General features: G+C 41.7%; 1 protein-coding gene across 1 annotated transcript in view; it reads left to right on the top strand.

The window, feature by feature from the left end:
* The first annotated feature begins 1,137 nt into the window (after nucleotides 1–1,137).
* The window catches only part of LOC109877270 (sodium/hydrogen exchanger 1), a 62,187-nt gene continuing 42,827 nt past the window's right edge, over nucleotides 1,138–20,497 (top strand). The window contains exon 1 of the mRNA XM_031786608.1: nucleotides 1,138–2,261. Within this exon, the coding sequence (XP_031642468.1) occupies nucleotides 1,952–2,261 (310 nt within the window). The 5' untranslated portion in view covers nucleotides 1,138–1,951. The remainder of the gene's footprint in view (nucleotides 2,262–20,497) is intronic.

The following is a 20,497-nucleotide window of genomic DNA, read 5'->3' as shown; positions in this document are numbered from 1 at the left end:
TATTCATCATAACTTATTCATGCAGCTATTATCTCTGTGATAAATTGCATACAGGTGCTGGCAGGTCAGACAGAGGCTAAACTACCTAATCCCCTTTGATTAATTACAACTTTTACAGCACAATATACAATACTGTAAATTAATAAGAATGTTGACATTGCATGAATGGTCATTGTGTGCTTCAAAATGCTTCATATAAAGAGCATTTTTTCATCAACCTTCACCTCCTTTAAATATTTGATGACACCCAACATGATAATCATCAGCAGCACCCGATCTACTCATTCTCGTATGTGTTATTACACTAATTGTTATGAGCATTTCATTTTTTTTTAGAAGCAAACAGCTCTCAATGACCATACAATTTCCCACCACAGTAATTACAAGCCAGACACCTTCAGTGGTATGGTACTAATGTATCTGGCAAGCTGTGGGGGTTAAAGTGTTACTGGGAGACACTAAACACAATTTCAGACTATTCTAAAGGTCAAAGTAAACAAGCACAAATAGGTTGTGTACAGTATGCTATTCGTGACATGGTGTCAGCACCCAAGACATTACGAAATTATAATTATGAAATTGATGACAAAATGTTTTGTCTGTACTCGCAAAAAAGCACACCCATTTCCATAACAAACGTTTGATATTGAAGGGATGGTGAAATGTTTTTGGCTGGACTGACAAAAACACACCCATTTCCATAACACACATTTGATATTGAAGGGATGGTGAAATGTTTTTGGCTGGACTGACAAAAACACACCCATTTCCATAACACAATTTTGATATTGAATTGAAAATCATTTTAAAGAGAACATTCCAGTTGGATATCTTGTCAATCAATGCATTTACAACAATATATTCTCACCCTAGAGGTACATTTTGAATTAGCCTACAATGAAGACTTAAATAACATGGAGTTTATGGTGCAATTATTTCCAACAGATGTCAGATACTAGGCTAGCCATACTGTAGCGTTGTTCTGCCCTGCAATCCAGGTAGATCAAGTCTCCTGAGACAGAATGGGCCTAGACAGAATATTGAACATGAATTTAGCAAAAAAAGAACAAATAAATGTATGGCTTTTCCATATATGAACATTTAAGATACATCTCTCACGTCCTCTCGCGCACCTCCTCCCCAATAGATGTCAGTGTGGTCGAAAATAAAAAGGGCTCCCTCCCCTCCTCATTCTCCTCCCTCCGCGAAAGTGTGTGCGTTTTGAAAGGTTGTATTTATCTCGCTAACGTCACTTTACAGGAGTACATTGGCGGAGTGATAACATCAGAAGTCACTGTCGGAGCCACGCATCCTCATACTGACTGAGTTCAAAGAAGGTCGTGTTCTGTCCGGGACAGGGTACGGCGGCATACACCCGATGCATGGAATGGAGTTCATATATCTCGGATCCCCCACAAATGCAACGTGACAGTTCTAAACGTTTAATTCAAGGTCAATATTGGACTTCGATCAGGTGTAACCGCGGACATTATTGAGGATATTTGTCTTCTTGTGGAACCGGAATTGTATGAGCAGCATCTTTTTCCCGGTCGGCGGTGAGCAATGACATCTTTCACCGAAGAGGTTAACCTACGCTCCCAGTATCTAAAACAACATTTCGGACCAAGTGTTCAATTAAAAAAATTGCTATTTAGGAGAGGATATGTAACTAGCTAACTAACATAGCACTGTAGCCGTGTCTTGAGCTCTCCAGGTCCGGTGTACCTTCGACGTTTCCTGATTTCACGAATGGTGTTAGTCAGCTTGCCACAGTACCTGGAACTGCTGCATCCATCTCAAATAGCTTACTAAAGTTTCCTAGCTAGCCAGCCAATTGTCGAACATGGATATTTTGTGGGTCCTTTGGAAAACCACTTGCTAGTGAGGAAAGTGTGTTCATTACACGCACACCCCCCCCTAAATTCTTTAAGTTAAAAAAACGAATTTCAACATGTCTGTTCGCGTAGCTTTACACTCACCCAGTGGCTCCAGAAGTTTTCTGGAGCGGGGACTCCTACTTCTGGTGATGTTGATCTTTCTGGAGGGTACCGTACTGACGCTTGGAGCTGCCAGCTCACCGGACATCAGCGCGCAGGACAACACTGGAGGACATGACCACCGAGGGATAGAGGGCAGCCACGTCCATACTAACTACACATACACAAAAAAGGCCTTCCCTGTCCTGTCTCTAGATTACCATCACATACAGGTGCCTTTCGAGATCTCTTTATGGGTGCTGCTGGCCTCTTTAATGAAATTAGGTGAGTTGCACTGTTAGTCTGGTTTATTTGGTTTGAGGTTCAGCTTGAGTTGTATTCTCATAGCCTATACAGAGAAAAAGTAAAGCACCCATGTTTCTCTTACCAGTTCATTGAGGTGAGCAGGCAATCTAGGTGTTTGAAGAATGCCATCGATTGCAATTTCAAATCAGCATTATCAAGAGAAATTATTTATTTCTGATACTCAGAGTTCATACCCTTTGAACCCCAATCAAATGTAAAAATTCTAAGAAAACACTTTGTTCCCTAGCAGGGATTATGCCATGTGAGATGGGAAAATACTACACATTGACTGGGCAGAGTAAAGTCAATAGGTGATTATGGAGTGGTAGTCCTTAATGTGACATTCCCTTGTGCCCTGTATAAAGATGTCACAGATAAACTGACTCAACAAGCCAGGAGACACTCATTGTTACAGGCTTAGGTGACTCGTGTATTGGTTGGACATGTTTTCCTTTATTCTGCATAGTAAGTGATCTTCCTGGGAATGATGAGCATACACTTAGGTCATGTTTTTTGAAGTGGAGGGTGCAATCAGTGCTACTTGACACAATGATGTGATGCGTGACTAAGCACATTGTTTTTGTTGCACTTTTGGGCATAGGCTAGACTGAAATCATTGCAAGTTCTCATAAGGGGACATCTTTGACCACACTGTTCCTAATTTAAAAGCTGTTTTGTTGACACAGGATGTTTGGCAATGGAAACATGAGAGACACACACACAATTGTAGCCTAACTTCTATCCTTTTCCCTGTCGCTGGTTGTGGTCCCCTCGCCGCTCCCGGTCTTCTCCTTCTCCTGCTACTTCTCAGCTCCTTTACATGTTTATTGCTCTTCTTGCATTGCTCGTCCCATCTCCACTCCCCCATTCTTATCATGACACTTCTCTTTTCTTCTCTCCTCTCTCTCACACCCTCATCTCCCACTCCCTCTCTATTCTTCTCCTCTTCCTGTGTGCAGTGTGCTCTCCTCATGCCCCTGCAGTGTTCCCTGCTGCATCCCCTACTGCCATTTTGCTAAGAGCCAGCAGCCTGCTATTTCTACGCAACATAATAATGAGCCTGGGTGTGTCAGCCTGTGGCCAGGCCAGAGAGGGACTGTCTCACTTACTCAGGGGGAGGCCCACTGTCCTGGGGGAAGATGGGGAGAGCGCCCGGCAGCTGGGTGCAGTGGCTTGGAGGGAGTGAGGATGAGACAAGGTGAAGGTCGAGAGGGAGAAAGAAGACCGAGAGGGACAGGGAGGAAAGAGGGAGGGTGGTGATGGAAGTGGGAGAAAGAAAGACAGTGGGAAATAGGTAAAAGGGAGTATGCAGTAGAGCAAGGAAAGGAGGAGAGGGGCAGATGTGAAAGATTGAGTGAGCGTGAGCGAAACAAACAGGAACAGCAGTGACCTTCAGTTTCTGATTATGCTAAAACCCCTGTGTTTATAATCTGGCTTGACAGCTGCACTGCTCAGCCCCAGCATCCTGCCTGTGTTCTGTTCAGAGTTCTCATTCTTTTTTTTTAAGCTTAAAGCTGCATCCATGATCTATTTTTAATGTTATTTTGCTGCCATGTCAGACTGGCTTTGCTTGCTCGGGTAATTTTCTCCAATACTAGACTTCCTTCATTTTTATAGAAGAAGACTCTAAAATCAATATCCCTTGTTCCCCTAAGCAATAGCTCTTCCTATATGTCAATATAACCTTGGGATAAATCTGATTATTGTAGCAGAGTGTGGTAAGGGAGAGATCCTCTGATTATTAAATGTTGTAGCAAGTGTGCCAACACTGATTTAGGCCTAAAGAGCACAGACCATATTGACTGGTAACAATGTATTGGCCTAGCTACACTTAACATTCAAGTCCTCAATACAAAACATGGTTCACATGCGTTGTGGCCCACATTCAGGACTAGCCTATGCTTTTACCTCAGCAGTCTGTACTAGAGGTCGACCGACTATGATTTTTCAACGGCGATACCGATTTATTGGAGGACCAAAAAAGCCGATACCAATTAATCGGCCGATTTTTATAATAAAAAAATATATATAATATATATATATATATATATATATATATATATATATATATATATATATATATTTTTTTTTTGTTGTTTGTTTTTGTTGTTGTAATAATGACAATTACAACAATACTGAATTAACACTTATTTTAACTTAATATAAAACATCAATAAAATCAATGTAGCTTCAAATAAATAATGAAACGTGTTCAATTTGGTTTAAATAATGCAAAAACAAAGTGTTGGAGAAGAAAGTAATATGTGCCATGTAAAATATGTGCCATGTAAAAAAGCTAACATTTCAGTTCCTTGCTCAGAACATGAGAACATATGAAAGCTGGTGGTTCCTTTTAACATGAGACTTCAATATTCCAAAGTAAGAGGTTTTAGGTTGTAGTTAATATAGTATTTATAGGACTATTTCTCTCTATACCATTTGTATTTCATATACCTTTGACTATTGTAGGCACAATAGTATTGCCAGTGTAACAGTATAGCTTCCGTCCCTCTCCTCGTCTCTACCTGGGCTCGAACCAGGAACACATCGGCAACCGCAACACTCGAAGCATCGTTACCCATCCCTCCACAAAACCCGCGGCCCTTGCGGCGCAAGGGGAATAACTACTCCAAATCTAAAAGCGAGTGACGTTTGAAACAGTATTAGCAGACACCCAGCTAACTAGCTAGCCATTTCACATTGGTTACACCAGCCATTAGGCTGATAGGCTTGAAGTCATTAACAGCGCTGTGCTTGCGAAGAGCTGCTGGCAAAACGCACGAAAGTGCTGTTTGAATGAATGATTATGGGCCTGCTGCTGCTCAGTCAGACTGCTCTATCAAATCAGACTAAATTCTAACATAACACACAGAAATACGAGCCTTTGGTCAATTAATATGATCGAATCCGGAAACTATCATTTTGAAAACAAAACGTTTATTATTTCGGTGAAATACGTAACTGTTCTGTATTTTATCTAACGGCTGGCATCCCTAAGTCTAAATATTCTTGTTACATTGCACAAACTGCAATGTATGTCATAATTACGTAAAATTCTGGCAAAGTAGTTCGCAATGAGCCAGGCAGCCCAAACTGTTGCATATACCCTGACTCTGCGTGCAATGAACGCAAGAGAAATGACACAATTTCACCTGGTTAATATTGCCAGCTAAACTGGATTAGTAGTTAGAACTAGTGATTATGATTGATTGTTTTTTATACGATAAGTTTAATGCTAGCTAGCAATTTACCTTTGCTTCTACTGCATTCGCGTAACAGGCAGGCTACTTGTGGAGTGCAATGGTCAGAGCGTTGGACTAGTTAACTGTGCGGTTGCAAGATTGAAACCCCTGAGCTGAAAAGGTGAAAATCTGTCGTTCTGCCCCTGGACAAGGCAGTTAACCCACCGTTCCTAGGCCGTCATTGAAAATAAGAATGTGTTCTTAACTGACTTGCCTAGTTAAATAAAAGGTATATAAAAAAAAATATATATATATCTATATATATATATATTTTTTTTATAATCGGAAATCGGCTCCCCAAAATTTTTTCCGATTGTTATGAATACTTGAAATCGGCCCTAATTAATCGGCCATTCCGATTAATCGGTTGACCTCTAGTCTGTACTGTACATTGGAAGACATGTATTGGACTTGACCTAGATCTCGGTCTCTCGTAAACGCTGTCTAAACATTAACAGAGGGAATGTGTGTTAACAAGCTATTAACAACACACTGCTATAAATGACCCTTTTTCACATTTGAATGTGTAATGCATCAAAGCACATGTAGTTTGGCGTTCAGTTCAACTACTAGACAATTGATATGCTAGGTAGAACCTAGGTAGAACATTTTACATACAGTAGTGTTGATATGATTAGGCTTATATCTGAAGAGTTAGGCTGAAGACTAGACTACATTGGTAGGCCTACATTGCTTTGCTTCTATTAGATCTACTCCTACAGTATTCTTAGGCAATAGGTGACCAGGCAGGTACAATTACCTATGATAGATATATGCTTGGCGACTCAAGTTTGTCACACCTCCCATTTGTAATGCAAACATTGCAATCCAAACTAAAATGGAACGTGGCAGTTCCCTGTTCTGTTCTCCTGAGAGCCCAAGTCCTACTCACCCACATTGTGGGCCGTTGGTCTAATCTGTGGCCAATATTTGTCTGGGGTGACCCAACAGCCACCTGGAACAGAAGAGCTTGAAAGGAAATGGATGGAAAATAGATGGAGAGAGTCAGTGCTAAGCTCTTTTCCACTCTGCTCACTCTTACAGCACTGCACAAGATTGCATAGTTGGCCCTTCAATGCACCTTTTGACTTAATATATCCATTCACATCACACAATGACATGCAGATGCTACTGTGTTAATACATTTGCATAGGCAATTGTACTGCAATAAATAAAGCCAAGGACACCGTTGTTGATTAAATAATAGGCCCTAGTCAAATGTTCCATTGATTAACGGCCCAAAATATCTCTCCTTTCCCCATCTCAAGTCATGGCACAGGGTTGTTTTCTATTTTAGTATTGTCCTATTATACATTGTTCAGCTTCCACTGTGGCTCTGCACCCACTGTCAACCAGAGGAACAACTGCAGCAAGAGTAGCAGGGGAATGTTTCAGGCTCTGTTCATTATTGATACACAGGCCGTATTAAGCTCACATTGAGGGCAACTCCCATCGAGGGGGAGTTTCCCAAGGATATTATTGGATGTTGTAAGTCCACAACAATGCTTAAACTAAATACCACTTTCAAGGTCTTTCAAAAAAAATCTACCTAGCTAGTCTGTGCCTTCAGAAAATATTTATACCCCTTGTCTACACACAATACCCAATAATGGCAAAGTGAAAACATGTTTTTTGAAATCTGCTAATTTTATTGAAAATGAAATGCAGAAATACAGTGGGGCAAAAAAGTGTTTAGTCATAAACTTTTGTTATTGACCAAATACTTATTTTCCACCATAATTTGCAAATAAATTAATTACAAATCCTACAATGTGATTTTCTGGATTTTTTTTTCTCATTTTGTCTGTCATAGCTGAAGTGTACCTATGATGACAATTACAGGCCTCTCTCATCTTTTTAAGTGGGAGAACTTGCACAATTGGTGGCTGACTAAATACTTTTTTGCCCCACTGTATATCTCCTTTACACAAGTATTCACACCCCTGAGTCAATACATGTTAGAATTTGGCAGAGATTACAGCTTTGGGTCTTTCTGGGTAAGTCTCTAAGAAAGAGCTTTGCACACCTGGATTGTAAAGTACTTGCACATTTATTCTTTAAAAAATTCTTCAAGTTCTGTCTAGTTGGTTGTTGATCATTGCTAAACAGTCATTTAAGTCTTGCTATGGATTTTCAAACAGATTTTTAAGTCAACTGAGTTCAAATACCTAGGTGTCTGGCTAGACTCTAAACTCTCCTTCCAGACTCGCATGAAGCATCTCCAATCCAAAATGAAATCTAGAATCGAACAAAGCATCCTTCACTCATGCTTCCAAACATACCCTCGTAAAACTGACCATACTACCAATCCTCGACTTTGGCGATATTATTTATAAAATAGCCTCCAACACTCTACTCAACAAATTGGATGCAGTCTATCTTAGTGCCATCCGTTTTATCACCAAAGCCGCATATACTACCCACCACAGCGACCTGCACGCTCTTGTTGGCTGGCCCTCGCTTCATACTCATCGCCACACCCACTGGCTCCAGGTCATCTACAAGTCTCATCTAGGTAAAGCCCCGCCTTATCTCAGCTCACTGGTCACCATAGCAGCACGCGCTCCAGCAGGTATATCTCACTGGTCACCCCCAAAGCCAATTCCTTCTTTGGCCGCCTTTCCTTCCAGTTCTCTGCTGCCAATGACTGGAACGAACTGCAAAAATCACTGAAGCTGGAGACCCATATCTCCCTCACTAGCTTTAAGCATCAGCTGTCAAGAGCAGCTCACAGATCACTGCACCTGTACATAGCCCACCTGTAAACAGCCCTTCCACTACCTCATCCCCATACTGTATTTATTTATTTATTTATCTTGCTCCTTTGCACCCCAGTATCTCTACTTGCACATTTGTCTTCTGCACATCTACCATTCCAGTGTTTAATTGCTATATTGTAATTACTTCCCCACCATGGCCTATTTATTGCCTTACCTCCATTATCTTACCTCATTTGCACTCACTGTATATAGACTTTTATTTTTTCTACTCTATTATTGACTGTAAAGTCGTGGCCAAAAGATTTGAGAATGACACAAATATAAATTTTCACAAAGTCTGCTGCCTCAGTGTCTTTATATATTTTTGTCAGATGTTACCTTGGAATACTGAAGTATATTTACAAGCATTTCATAAGTGTCAAAGGCTTTTATTGACAATTACATGAAGCTGATGCAAAGAGTCAATATTTTCAGTGTTGAGCCTTCTTTTTCAAGACCTCTGCAATCTGCCCTGGCACGCTGTCAATTAACTTCTGGGCCACATCCTGACTGATGGCAGCCCATTCTTGCATAATCAATGCTTGTAGTTTGTCAGAGTTTGTGGGTTTTTATTTGTCCACCTGCGTCTTGAGGCTTGACCACAAGTTCTCAATGGGATTAAGGTCTGGGGAGTTTCCTGGCCATGGACCCAAAATATCTCAGAGCCACTTAGTTCTCCGAGCCACTTAGTTATCGCTTTTGCCTTCTGGCAAGGTGCTCCATCATGCTGGAAAAGGCACTGTTCATCACCAAACTGTTCCTGGATGGTTGGGAGAAGTTGCTCTCGGAGGATGTGTTTGTACCATTCTTTGTTCATGGCTGTGTTCTTAGGTAAAATTGTGAGTGAGCCCAGTCCCTTGGCTGAGAAGCAACCCCACACACGAATGGTCTCAGTATGCTTTACTGTTGGCATGACACAGGACTGATGGTAGCGCTCACCTTGTCTTCTCCGGACAACCTTTTGTCGGATGCCCCAAACAATCAGAAAGGGGATTCATCAGAGAAAATGACTTTACCCCAGTCCTCAGCAGTCCAATCCCTGTACCTTTTGCAGAATATCAGTCTGTCCCTGATGTTTTTCCTGGAGAGAAGTGGCTTCTTTGCTGCCCTTCTTGACACCAGGCCATCCTCCAAAAGTCTTCGCCTCAACGTACATGCAGATGCACTCACACCTGCCTGCTGCCATTCCTGAGCAAGCTCTGTACTGGTGGTGCCCCGATCCCGCAGCTGAATCAACTTTAGGAGATGGTCTTGGAGCTTGCTGGACTTTCTTGGGCGCCCTGAAGCCTTCTTCACAACAATTGAACCGCTCTCCTTGAAGTTCTTGATTATCCGATAAATGGTTGATTTAGGTGCAATCTTACTGGCAGCAGTATCCTTGCCCGTGGAGCCCTTTTTGTGTAAAGCAATGATGACGGCGTGTGTTTCCTTGCAGGTAACCATGATTGACAGAGGAAGAGCAATAATTTCAAGAACCACCCTACTTTTGAAGCTTCCAGTCTGTTATTTGAACTCAATGAGCATGGAGCATGACAGAGTGATATCCAGCTTTGTCCTCGTCAACACTCACACCTGTGTTAACGACAGAATCACTGACATGATGTCAGCTGGTCCTTTTGTGGCAGAGCTAAAATGCAGTGGAAATATTTTAGGGGGATTTAGTTCATTTGCATGGCAAAGAGGGACATGGCAATTAATTGCAATTCATCTGATCACTCTTCATAACATTCTGGAGTATATGCAAATTGCCATCATACAAACTGAGGCAGCAGACTTTGAAAATGAACATTGTGTCATTCTCAACTTTTGGCCACGACTGTATATTTGTTTATTCCATGTGTAACATTTATTTTATTCCATTATTTTATTCCATGTGTTAAATGAAAGTGAAAAATAATGTATCTAGGCCACTCAGGAACATTTAATGTTTTCTTGGTGGTAAGCAACTCCAGTGTAGATTTGGCCTTGTTTTTGGTTATTGTCCTGCTGAAAGGTGAATTCGTCTCCCATTGTCTGGTGTAACACAGACTGAACCAGGTTTTCCTCTAGAATGTTGTCAGTGCTTAACTCTATTCCGTTTATTTACATTTTAACCTAGTTCTTGCCGATGACAATCTTCGTATAACATGATGCAGCCACCACCATACTTGAAAATATGAACAGTAGATACTCAGTGGATTTGCCTAAACCTAATGCTTTGTATTCAGGAGATAAAGTGCATTTTTTTGCCACATTTTTTGAAGTTTTGCTTTAGTGCCTTATTGCAAACAGGATGCATGTTTTGGAATATTTTTTTATTCGGTTCAGGCTTCCTTCTTTTCATCTTGTCATTTAGGTTAGTATTGTGGTGCAATTACAATGTTGTTGATCCATCCTCAATTTTCTTCTATCACAGCCATTTAACTCTGTAACTGTTTTAAAGTCATCATTGGCCTCCTTGTCAAATCCCTGAGCAGTTTCCTTCCTCCCCGGAAACTGAGTTAGGAAGGACGCCTGTATCTTTGTTGTGACTAAGTGTCTTGATACACCATCCAAAGTGTAATTAATATAGTCCCCATGCTCAAAGGGATATTCAATGTCTTTCTTTTTTTAATCATCTACCAATCGGTGCCCTTCTTCGCGAGGCATTGGAAAACCTCACTGGTCTTTGTGGTTGAATTTGTTTGAAATTCACTTCTCCACTGAAGGACCTTACAGATAATTGTACGTGTGTGGTACAGAGATGAGGTAGTCATACAAAAATGATGTTAGGCACTATTGTTGCACACAGAGTGAGTCCATGAAACGTATTATGTGACATGTTAAGCTAATGTTCACTCCTGAACTGATTTAGGCTTGCCATAACAAAGGGGCTGAATAATTACTGACTCAAGACATTTCAGCTTTTCATTTTTTAAATTAATTTGTAAAAATGTCAAAACATAATTCCAGTTTGACATTATGGGGTATTGCGTGTAGGCCAGTGACGATCTTAATTGAATCCATTTTAAATTTGGGCTGTAAACACAACAAAATGTGGAAAATGAAGGTGAATACTTTCTGATGGCACTATTGGCTACTCCATGCAAGAACCAGTTGTTTGAGAGCTGCGCGTTGTTTCTGCCCAACAGATTATATTTTGCTCAAGCTAGGCTATTTGTGTGGTGCGCGTCTGTGGTAAATAATCTACATAACAAACTAACAGCTTCTGGAATTTGATTGAAAAAACAAAACAGATCCCCTCATACTGACTGGATATAGATATACAGTGCATTTGGAAAGTATTCAGACCCGTTGACTTTTTCCACATTTTGTTACTTTATGGCCTTTATTCTAAAATGGATGAATTTTATTTTTTTACCATCTTCAATCTACACACAATACCCCATAATGACAAAGCAAAAACAGGTTTGGACATTTTTTGCAAATGTATTCAAAATAATATCTGAAATATCACATTTACATAAGTATTCAGACCCTTTACTCAGTACTTTGAAGCACCTTTTGGCAGCGATTACAGCCTTCTAGTCTTCTTGTATTTGGGGAGTTAATCCCATTCTTCTCTGCAGATCCTCTCAAGCTCTATCAGCTCTATCTACCAAACTTGTATGATGTCTGTAAATATAAATACAATTGTTAAATTATGAGCCAAGTTGGTTTAGCCATAGAAAATGAGAGCAACCTTCCCGCTAACCATGATGATTGGCTGAGATAACGAGTGGGCTGGACAGGCCGAGAGATGAGTTTGGATTGGTCTGCCATATAGCACGCGTCTGTTTATTGTAGCTGGTCAGTATTTCTAGGTAATTGTGTCAAACTCTGCTTTTTACAAATGTATTGTGTAGTAAAACTGCATAAACCTAATGTCAAGTTCAAGTGTAGTGTAAGCTGGATGGCTCGCTAGCTAACGTTATGTGTATGATCTTATTCTTCGTATCTCAGACACATTTGCTTGACTAGTTATAGCCAAAGAACCTGGTTGGTTAGCTACCTGCAGATTAATGCAGGGTAGTAACGTCAAGAGTTGTGATTATTGTCCATTGATGTCTCAACAAAAGACTCCACTCTAATTTTGTCAAAGTATTTTCATTTCAAGTTAGTGTACTGTTAGCTAGCTAGCTAACGTTAGCTGTCTGGCTCGCTAACTAATGTTACGTCGTGTTGGGATTCATTGTTTACCTAGCTAGCTATCTAGCTACATTTCTTAACAAAAGACTGTCCTCTTAGTGTGCCAACGTCGGCAACAAAGCTGCTGGCAACAACTGAATTACGCACTGTTAGTCACCTATGCTCTGGATAACATAACTGCATAACCAGCTCTGCTAGGGGGAGTAAAATGGTCATTGTGGAGTGTTCCCTCATTATGTGTCTGGAAGTAGCTAGCCAATGTTAGCCAGTTTGCTTGGGTGCTTGACTGTCATTGTGAGGTCAGAGCTTTCGTAACAACCTTCTTATTGGCCAGAGCGTCCAATGTGCACTGAACGCGAAACGCTCTGAATTTACGAACGGACAATCTGACAGCACAGTTGCAGTCACCAACGCTCTGGATAACATACAGCAACAGCCTAACCAGCTCTGCTAGGGAGAGTAATGTTCAGTGAGCTGTTCTCTCTCTCTCGGATGTCTGGAAGTAGCTGACAAGTTAGTACCGAACGCACAGATCAACCCTTAGAGATGGGTGGGGCTAAGGCTTAAGAGGGTGTGAACAATCACCTGGAATCTCAAGTCTGGGGTCCTGAGCACTCTGGAGCAGGTCAATCCTGACTAGTCTCCCAGTCCCTGCTGCTGAAAAACATCCCCACAGCACGATGCTGCCGCCACCATGCTTCACCGTAAGGATGGTGCCAGGTTTCCTCCAGACGTGACGTTGGCATTTAGGCCAAAGAGTTCAATATTGGTTTCATCAGACCATATAATCTTGTTTCTCATGTCTGAGTGTCCTTTAGGTGTCTCTTGGCAAACTCCAAGCAGGCTGTCGTGTCATTTTACTGAGGCGTGGCTTCCGTCTGACCACTACCATAAAGGCCTGATTGGTGGAGTGCTGCAGAGACGGTAGTCCTTCTGGAAGGTTCTCTCCACAGAGGAACTCTTGAGCTCTGTCAGTGACCATCGGGTTCTTGGTCACTTCCCTGACCAAGGCCCTTCTCCCCCGATTGCTCAGTTTGGCCGTGCGGCCAACTCTAGGAAGAGTCTTGGTGGTTCCAAACTTCTTCCATTTCTTGGTACCCTTCCCCAGATCTGTGCCTCGACACAATCCTGTCTCAGAGCTTTCCGGACAATTCGTTCAACTTCATGGCTTGATTTTTGCTCTGCGATGTACTGTCAACTGTGGGACCTTACATGGACAGTTGTGTTCCTTTCCAAATCATGTCCAATCCACTGAATTTACCACAGGTGGACTCCAATCAAGTTGTAGAAACATCTCAAGGATGATCAAAGGAAAAAGGATGGCCTTTAGCTCAATTTCCAGTCTCATAGCTAAGGTTCTGAATAATTTTAAAGTACTAGTCAAAAGTTTGGACACACCTACTCATTCAAAGTTTTTACTATTTTCTACATTGTAGAGTAATAGTGAACTATGAAATTACACATGGAATCATATAGTAACCAAAAATGTTTTAAACAAATCAAAATATATTTTAGATTCTTCAAAGTAGCCACCCTTTGCCTTGATGACAGCTTTGCACACTCTTGGCATTCTCTCAACCAGCTTCATGAGGAATGCTTTTCCAACAGTCTTGAAGGAGTTCCCACATATGCTGAGCACTTGTTGGCTGCTTTTCCTTTACTCTGCGGTCCCACTCATCCCACACCTTCTCAACTGGGTTATGGTCGGGGGATTGTGGAGGCCAGGTCATCTGATGCAGCACTCCATCACTCTCCTTCTTTGTTCAAATAGCCCTTACACAGCCTGGAGGTGTGTTGGGTTATTGTCTTGTTGAAAAACAAATTATATTCCCACTAAGTGCAAACAAGATGTATCGCTGCAGAATGCTGTGGTAGCCATGCTGGTTAAGTGTGCCTTGAATTCTAAATAAATCACCAACAGTGTCACTTTCAAAGGACCCCCATACCATCACACTTCCTCCTCCATGCTTCACGGTGGGAACCAAACATGCGGAGATCATCCTCCTGCACTGCGTATCACAAAGTTTGAACCCAAAATCTCTATTGCTTGTGTTTCTTGGCCCAAGCAAGTCTCTTCTTAGTGTCCTTTTTAGTAGTGGTTTCTTTGAAGCAATTCGTCCTTGAGGGCCTGATTCTAATGCATTTATCCTCTGCAGCAGAGGTAACTGTCTTCCTTTCTTGGTCCTCAGAGACAGTTTCATCATGTTTTTTGCGACTTCACTTAAAGATACTTTCAAAGTTCTTTACATTTTCCATTTCTACTTTTTGTCTTAAAGTAATGATGGACTGTCATTTCTCTTTGCTTATTTGAGCTGTTCTTGCCATAATATGGACTTGGTATTTTATCAAACAGGGCTATCTTCTGTATACCACCCCTACCTTGTCACAACACAACTGCGTGGCTCAAACTCATTAAGGAAAGAAATTCCACAAATGAACTTTTAACAAGGCACACCTGTTAATTGAAATGCATTCCAGGTGACTACCTCATGAAGCTGGTTGAGTGTGCAAAGCTGTCATCCATGCAAGGTTGGCTACTTTGTTCAACAAATCCACATTTATTTTATGTTTGAGATTCTTCACTTTTTTTTGGTTACTATATGATTCTATGTGTGTTATTTCATTAGTTTTTGTGTCTTCACTATTCAACAATGTAGAAAATAGTAAAAAAAAAAAAACTTTTGACTGGTAGTGTGTGTGTGTGTGTGTGTGTGTGTACATACAGTGCATTTGGAAATGATTGAGACCCCTTGAACTATATTTATATATATATATATATATAAATTTTTTTTTAATCACTGGCCTACTGATTTAGATTGACAGGCATGGAGGATTTCCAAAACCTCCCCGGGTCAGCGGGCAGCCCTGTAAGTCGAGCGCTGTTGGTTTCTTTTCAAGAGTTTTTATATTTGGAGTCCTGTGAGTCTCCCATTTTTTGATTTTGTTTCTACCTCCAATTGGTTCACTAAAAGATCAAGCCACTCTTTCAGAAGGTTTAAGAGGCCGTTATCTACAGTAGACATACAACGAAGATGGATGATAACCTGAGAGGCGGACAGCACAACTGTCAGTGAGTGCACTGCTCCGCATACTGTAACAGTGCACAATGGAAATATTGTACGTCACAAAGAAATATAATTTATTACTACTGGAATCGTGGCCTGCCTATGGAAACCATAATTAGATTAGGCCTAATAATTTTACAACATCAAACCCAGTCACCTGTTACAATCACCGTAAGTTGTCAGGAACAGGGTGTGGCCTAAAAGTATAGTAGGATAAATGGCTCCAGTGGGCTCAAATCTCAGGTTTGTAATTTTATCTCAGTTTGCTCAAGGTTGGTTTTCTGCGTAAACTTACAAATAAGTAGGATATAATGAGAGATCTGTCCTACATAATCCGTTTATCTAAGCACTGCTTCTAGCATGAGTATTTAAAATGTAATTACAGGACACTACTCCGGTGTACGAAGAGTAAAAGCTTGCGCATTAGGTGGTCTTTAAGCACACAGCTGAGTAATGTGACAGTGAAATGAGAAGATGCAACCGTTGCCTTATTTGTCAGTGGCCTTCAGGCCTAATATTTAATGGCTGTGTGGAAGTCTGGGAGAGATAACAGGCCTATGTCATTAACTAAAACAACACTTCCCTTTCCTGCCGACGTGTTAACGACTTAAGGTTTTCCCATTATTTGCTTTTATTGCTCTTTTTTAAACTTTTCTCATCCCATCGTCATAGTTACAACTTAACTAGCCTATGTGTTACCAGGATATTCACATAGGATATGGCTTTATATGGACAATCAACCTTATTGAATAGGGTTCATCGTCGTCTTAGGGACACAGGCCTACAATTTAGTGCAGAGAATGTAGTGTCGGATAGGCTCAACTAAAGCGCAGGCTGTCTCGAACTCAAGTGGGTCATTGCATGCAGCTTTCTCGGCAGCATATCAAATCGATTTCAGTTCAGAAGTATGAGGCAGAGACGGGCTACATCAAAGGGTTAAAAAAATAATGCTGAGTAAAGAGAGAAACATGAAGGGAGGTGGAGTAGCAGCTACGTAGGAACATCTATGTGGGGAAAATAACAGCTGAGCAGAACGTGATCCAGAGCCGTGGCTTTGAGAAGTATTTCCAGAGGGGCAGGGGTGAAAACTCTGTATTCTTGGTCTGTGAAAACATTTATTTTTTTTATCCCAACATGGTGTCAGTTTGAGGCACAGTAATGATACAGACAAAATATGATAAGCACCAGAAAGGAAATAAGGTTTAGAAGGGACATTCCATTGACCCCCACCATGGCTTATCAGTACCATGCCTCTCACTGAAGTGCGCTTTATCCATAACATCCATCCATATGGCGAGCCTGTGTTATCGGTGTCAACGGTGGGATGATACCTGATCCCAATGTTTCCCCCATGTACCACCTTATCTCCAGCTGTGATATGTACTTGCCACTGAAGAGTGTGAATACTGGAGGCCATGATTGGAGTATTCCTCTATGGCAAACTCATTTTTCCCCGGGGGCCACATTCGATCTTCAACTTGTTCCAGAGGGCCGCACTGAAAAATAGTCCTCTGTCATTTTTGGAATTTTCAGTGCTCCCTGACCGTCTAGCTTTAATTTCTGTGATTTTTATTTACTCAAACCACAGAGGGCTGTATGTTTGACACCACCGTGCTAGAGAATGTGACAGCTGTCTGCAAGTTGGTTAGGAGCTTCCACATCAACAGTGCCTCCCAAAGTTTAGGCCTAACCGTTGGCGGAAATGCTAAATAAATGATCATTTTCTGAAAGGAGCTCAACCATGTAGTGTAATACAGTATGTCCGGACGGACAGGAGCCAAGAGAAAGGGCCTTTTTATAACTAAATTTATTTCAGCGCTGCTTGCTACCTGTCCTCTCTTGTTTGTAGTGTCTTAAGCCTTTGGGTGTGACCTAGCTAGGAGGCCTAACACAGACCATTGGAGGTGAAAGAGCTCCTTGTCCAGGGGCGATGAGTCATTCACTTCCTGGAGTGCCCGTCTTCACACAAACTGGGGTAATTTAGCATTCCAGTCCTGAATTTATGGTTTGGTCTCTGGCTGTTAGCGGTTGTAGTCGTAATCACTTCAGTCCTTCCAAATATGACCGGTCTGCCCTTTTTCCTGCAGGCCTCGTCTTATTTACTCAAAATGATCTGTAATGAAATTGATCTGAAGACTGGAGTTTTTCCTGGAGATACACTACGTTCAAAAGTTTGGCATCACTTAGCAATGTCCTTGTTTTTGAAAATGAAAATAACATAAAATTGAACAGAAATACAGTGTAGACATTGTTAATGTAAATTACTATTGTAGCTGGAAACCGATAAAATAAATAAATATATATTTTGTATTTTTTCATGGAATATCTACATAGGTGTACAGAGGCCTATTATCAGTAACCAACACTCCCGTGTTCCAATGGCACGTTGTGTTAGCTAATCCAAATGTATCATTTTAAAAGGCTAACTGATCATTAGGAGTGGGGCCTCCCACTCCTCTTTCTATTGTGGTTAGAGTTAGTTTGCGCTGTTCTGTGAAGAGAGTAGTATACAGTGTTGTACGAGATCTTCAGTTTCTTGGCAATTTCTCGCATGGAATAGCCTTAATTTCTCAGAACAAGAATAGACTGACGAGTTTCGGAAGAAAGTTATTTGTTTCTGGTCATTTTGAGCCTGTAATCGAACCCACAAATGCTGATACTCCAGATACTGAACTAGTCTAATGCTTTAATCAGCACAACAATTTTCAGCTGAGCTAACATAATTGCAAAACGTTTTTTTTTATGATCAATTAGCCTTTTAAAATTATAAACTTGGATTTGCTAACACAACATGCCATTGGAACACAGGAGTGATGGTTGCTGATAATGGGCCTCCATAGATATTCCATAAAAAATCAGCCGTTTCCAGCTACAATAGTCATTTACAACATTAACAATGTCTACACTGTATTTCTGATAAATTTGATGTTATTTAAATTGACAAAAAATTAGCTTTTCTTTCAAAAACAAGGACATTTCTAAGTGACCCCACACATTTGAATGGTAGTGTAGATGCTTTACTAAGTCATTGCAACAGGTTGTAATAGCTTGGAAACCGGAACCTGCTCATTTTTATAGTAATGTGTATATACCTGTTTTTAGGGCCGCACAATTCATCGAATTCGCATCAAAATCACAATATTGACTTGTGCAATATCATGTCTTCGACATAGGAACCACTCGGATTGCCTGCTTCTGGAGTCTGGAGGATATTTCCTCCCTCAACTTGAGCTGAGGCCTCGGGAACAGTCGACGTGATGATGCTGCGGAAGCATGGGGGAGGAAACAGTTTTTTTCATGTCACTGTTTGCATGATCCAGGACGACACTACGCATGCGCACCATTGGTCGGAGCAGACATCAAGCCTTCCATGAAGTAACATATGGAAGGGGCGGGATGCCACGTTGGGGACTTTGAGAGATTTGGTTCTTTTATCATTTCCACCAGTCTTTAGAAATGTGTGTCTGAATGTGGGGAAGGGACACTTTTCATCGAACTCCTATGAGGGACACCCGTAAACACTTGGGGTTGAAGAAAAACTGTCTTATGTCAAGGTTTGCCTAAAGACTGGCCCACTCTGGGCCGGCGATCAGTGGCGTACACCGATTGGCAGTGCCACCTGGGGGTACTATTGTCACAACAAGCCTCACTCGGTTTAGGCAGTAAGATGCGTTCTGGTAACCGGCTGGCCGCATGCACTAAATAAAAATAGACCCAGGGAAAATGTTTTATCATGAAGGTTACACTACCGACCAGTCATGGTTACTGGCGACAAAGCACCTTGTAACCTAGCTGGGAATGGGACAGACAGCTCTGAAAAATGAACCCCTTTTGTGGTAAGACGGATGATTCGTAATTGAATCTAATTCTCAGGAATGAAAAGCGCTGAGCTGGAGAAAGACCACTCATTTCGGGATTCATATGAACCATAAACTGTGTGATGGATAATAGCATGGTCGTGGCCAACCTTGCTTGTTCCCTCGACTACGCTACCCACCACCAATCGCCTACAGAGCCCATAACCTGTATCACAAGACACCTCATAGGGACTAGTGGACTACAGGCAGGAATCAGTAATGAATCCCAGTAATGAGCCACCCATGGGCAGAGGTGCCCCCTTGTGGACCGAGTGATATACCCCATGAACATCATAGAACGCAGAGTACCAGAGGGCCATTAAACATGGGACAAGCTTCTAACACATGTTGTGCTTCTGTTAGACTGAATAGCCTGCATGAAACCCGGCCCCCTTATGGGTTATGGCAATGGCTGATGTAGTACCCCGTTTGCGTAACAAAATGTAGAAGCACTGTCATCACAGCGATGTTTTGAGGAAGCGTGTACTTGGCATGCTGTCTGCAGGAATATCCACCTGAGTTGTTGCCAGAGAATGAATGTTCATTTCTCTACCATAAGCCACCTCCAACTTCCTTTTAGAGATTTGGCTGTACGTCCACCCGGCCTCGTAACCACAGACCACATGTAACCATGCCAACCCAGGACCTCCACATCCGGTTAATTCGCCTGCAGGATCGTCTGAGACAGCTGATGAAACTGGGATTGCACAACCAAAGAATTTCTGCACAAACTGTCAGAAACCGTCACAGGGAAGCTCATCTATGTGCTTGTCGTCCTTACCAGGGTCTTGACCTGACTGCAGTTTGGCGTTGTAACCGTCTTCAGTGGGCAAATGCTAACCTTCGATGGCCACTGATGCTCTGAAGAAGTGAGTGTTTTCAACTGTACCGGGCAGATGGTAGACTGCGTGTATGGTGTCTTAAGGGTGAGCAATTTGCCCATGGTGGCGGTTGAGTTATGGTATGGGTATGCATATGCTAATGCCAGTTCCCGCCAATATCCAGCAACTTCACACAGCCATTGAAGAGGAGTGGGACAACATTCCACAGGCCACAATCAACAGCCTGATCAGCTCTATCCGAAGAAGATGTCGCACTGCGTGAGGCAAATGGTGGTCACACCAGATACAGAGGCATATCTGTATTCCCAGTCATGAGACTTCAATAGATTAGGGTCTAATGAAT

This window comes from Oncorhynchus kisutch, linkage group LG13, assembly GCF_002021735.2.
Source record: "Oncorhynchus kisutch isolate 150728-3 linkage group LG13, Okis_V2, whole genome shotgun sequence".
Taxonomy (NCBI): domain Eukaryota; kingdom Metazoa; phylum Chordata; class Actinopteri; order Salmoniformes; family Salmonidae; genus Oncorhynchus; species Oncorhynchus kisutch.
The sequence above is the reverse complement of the archived record's forward strand: the minus strand, read 5'-3'. Positions and strand labels throughout refer to the sequence as shown.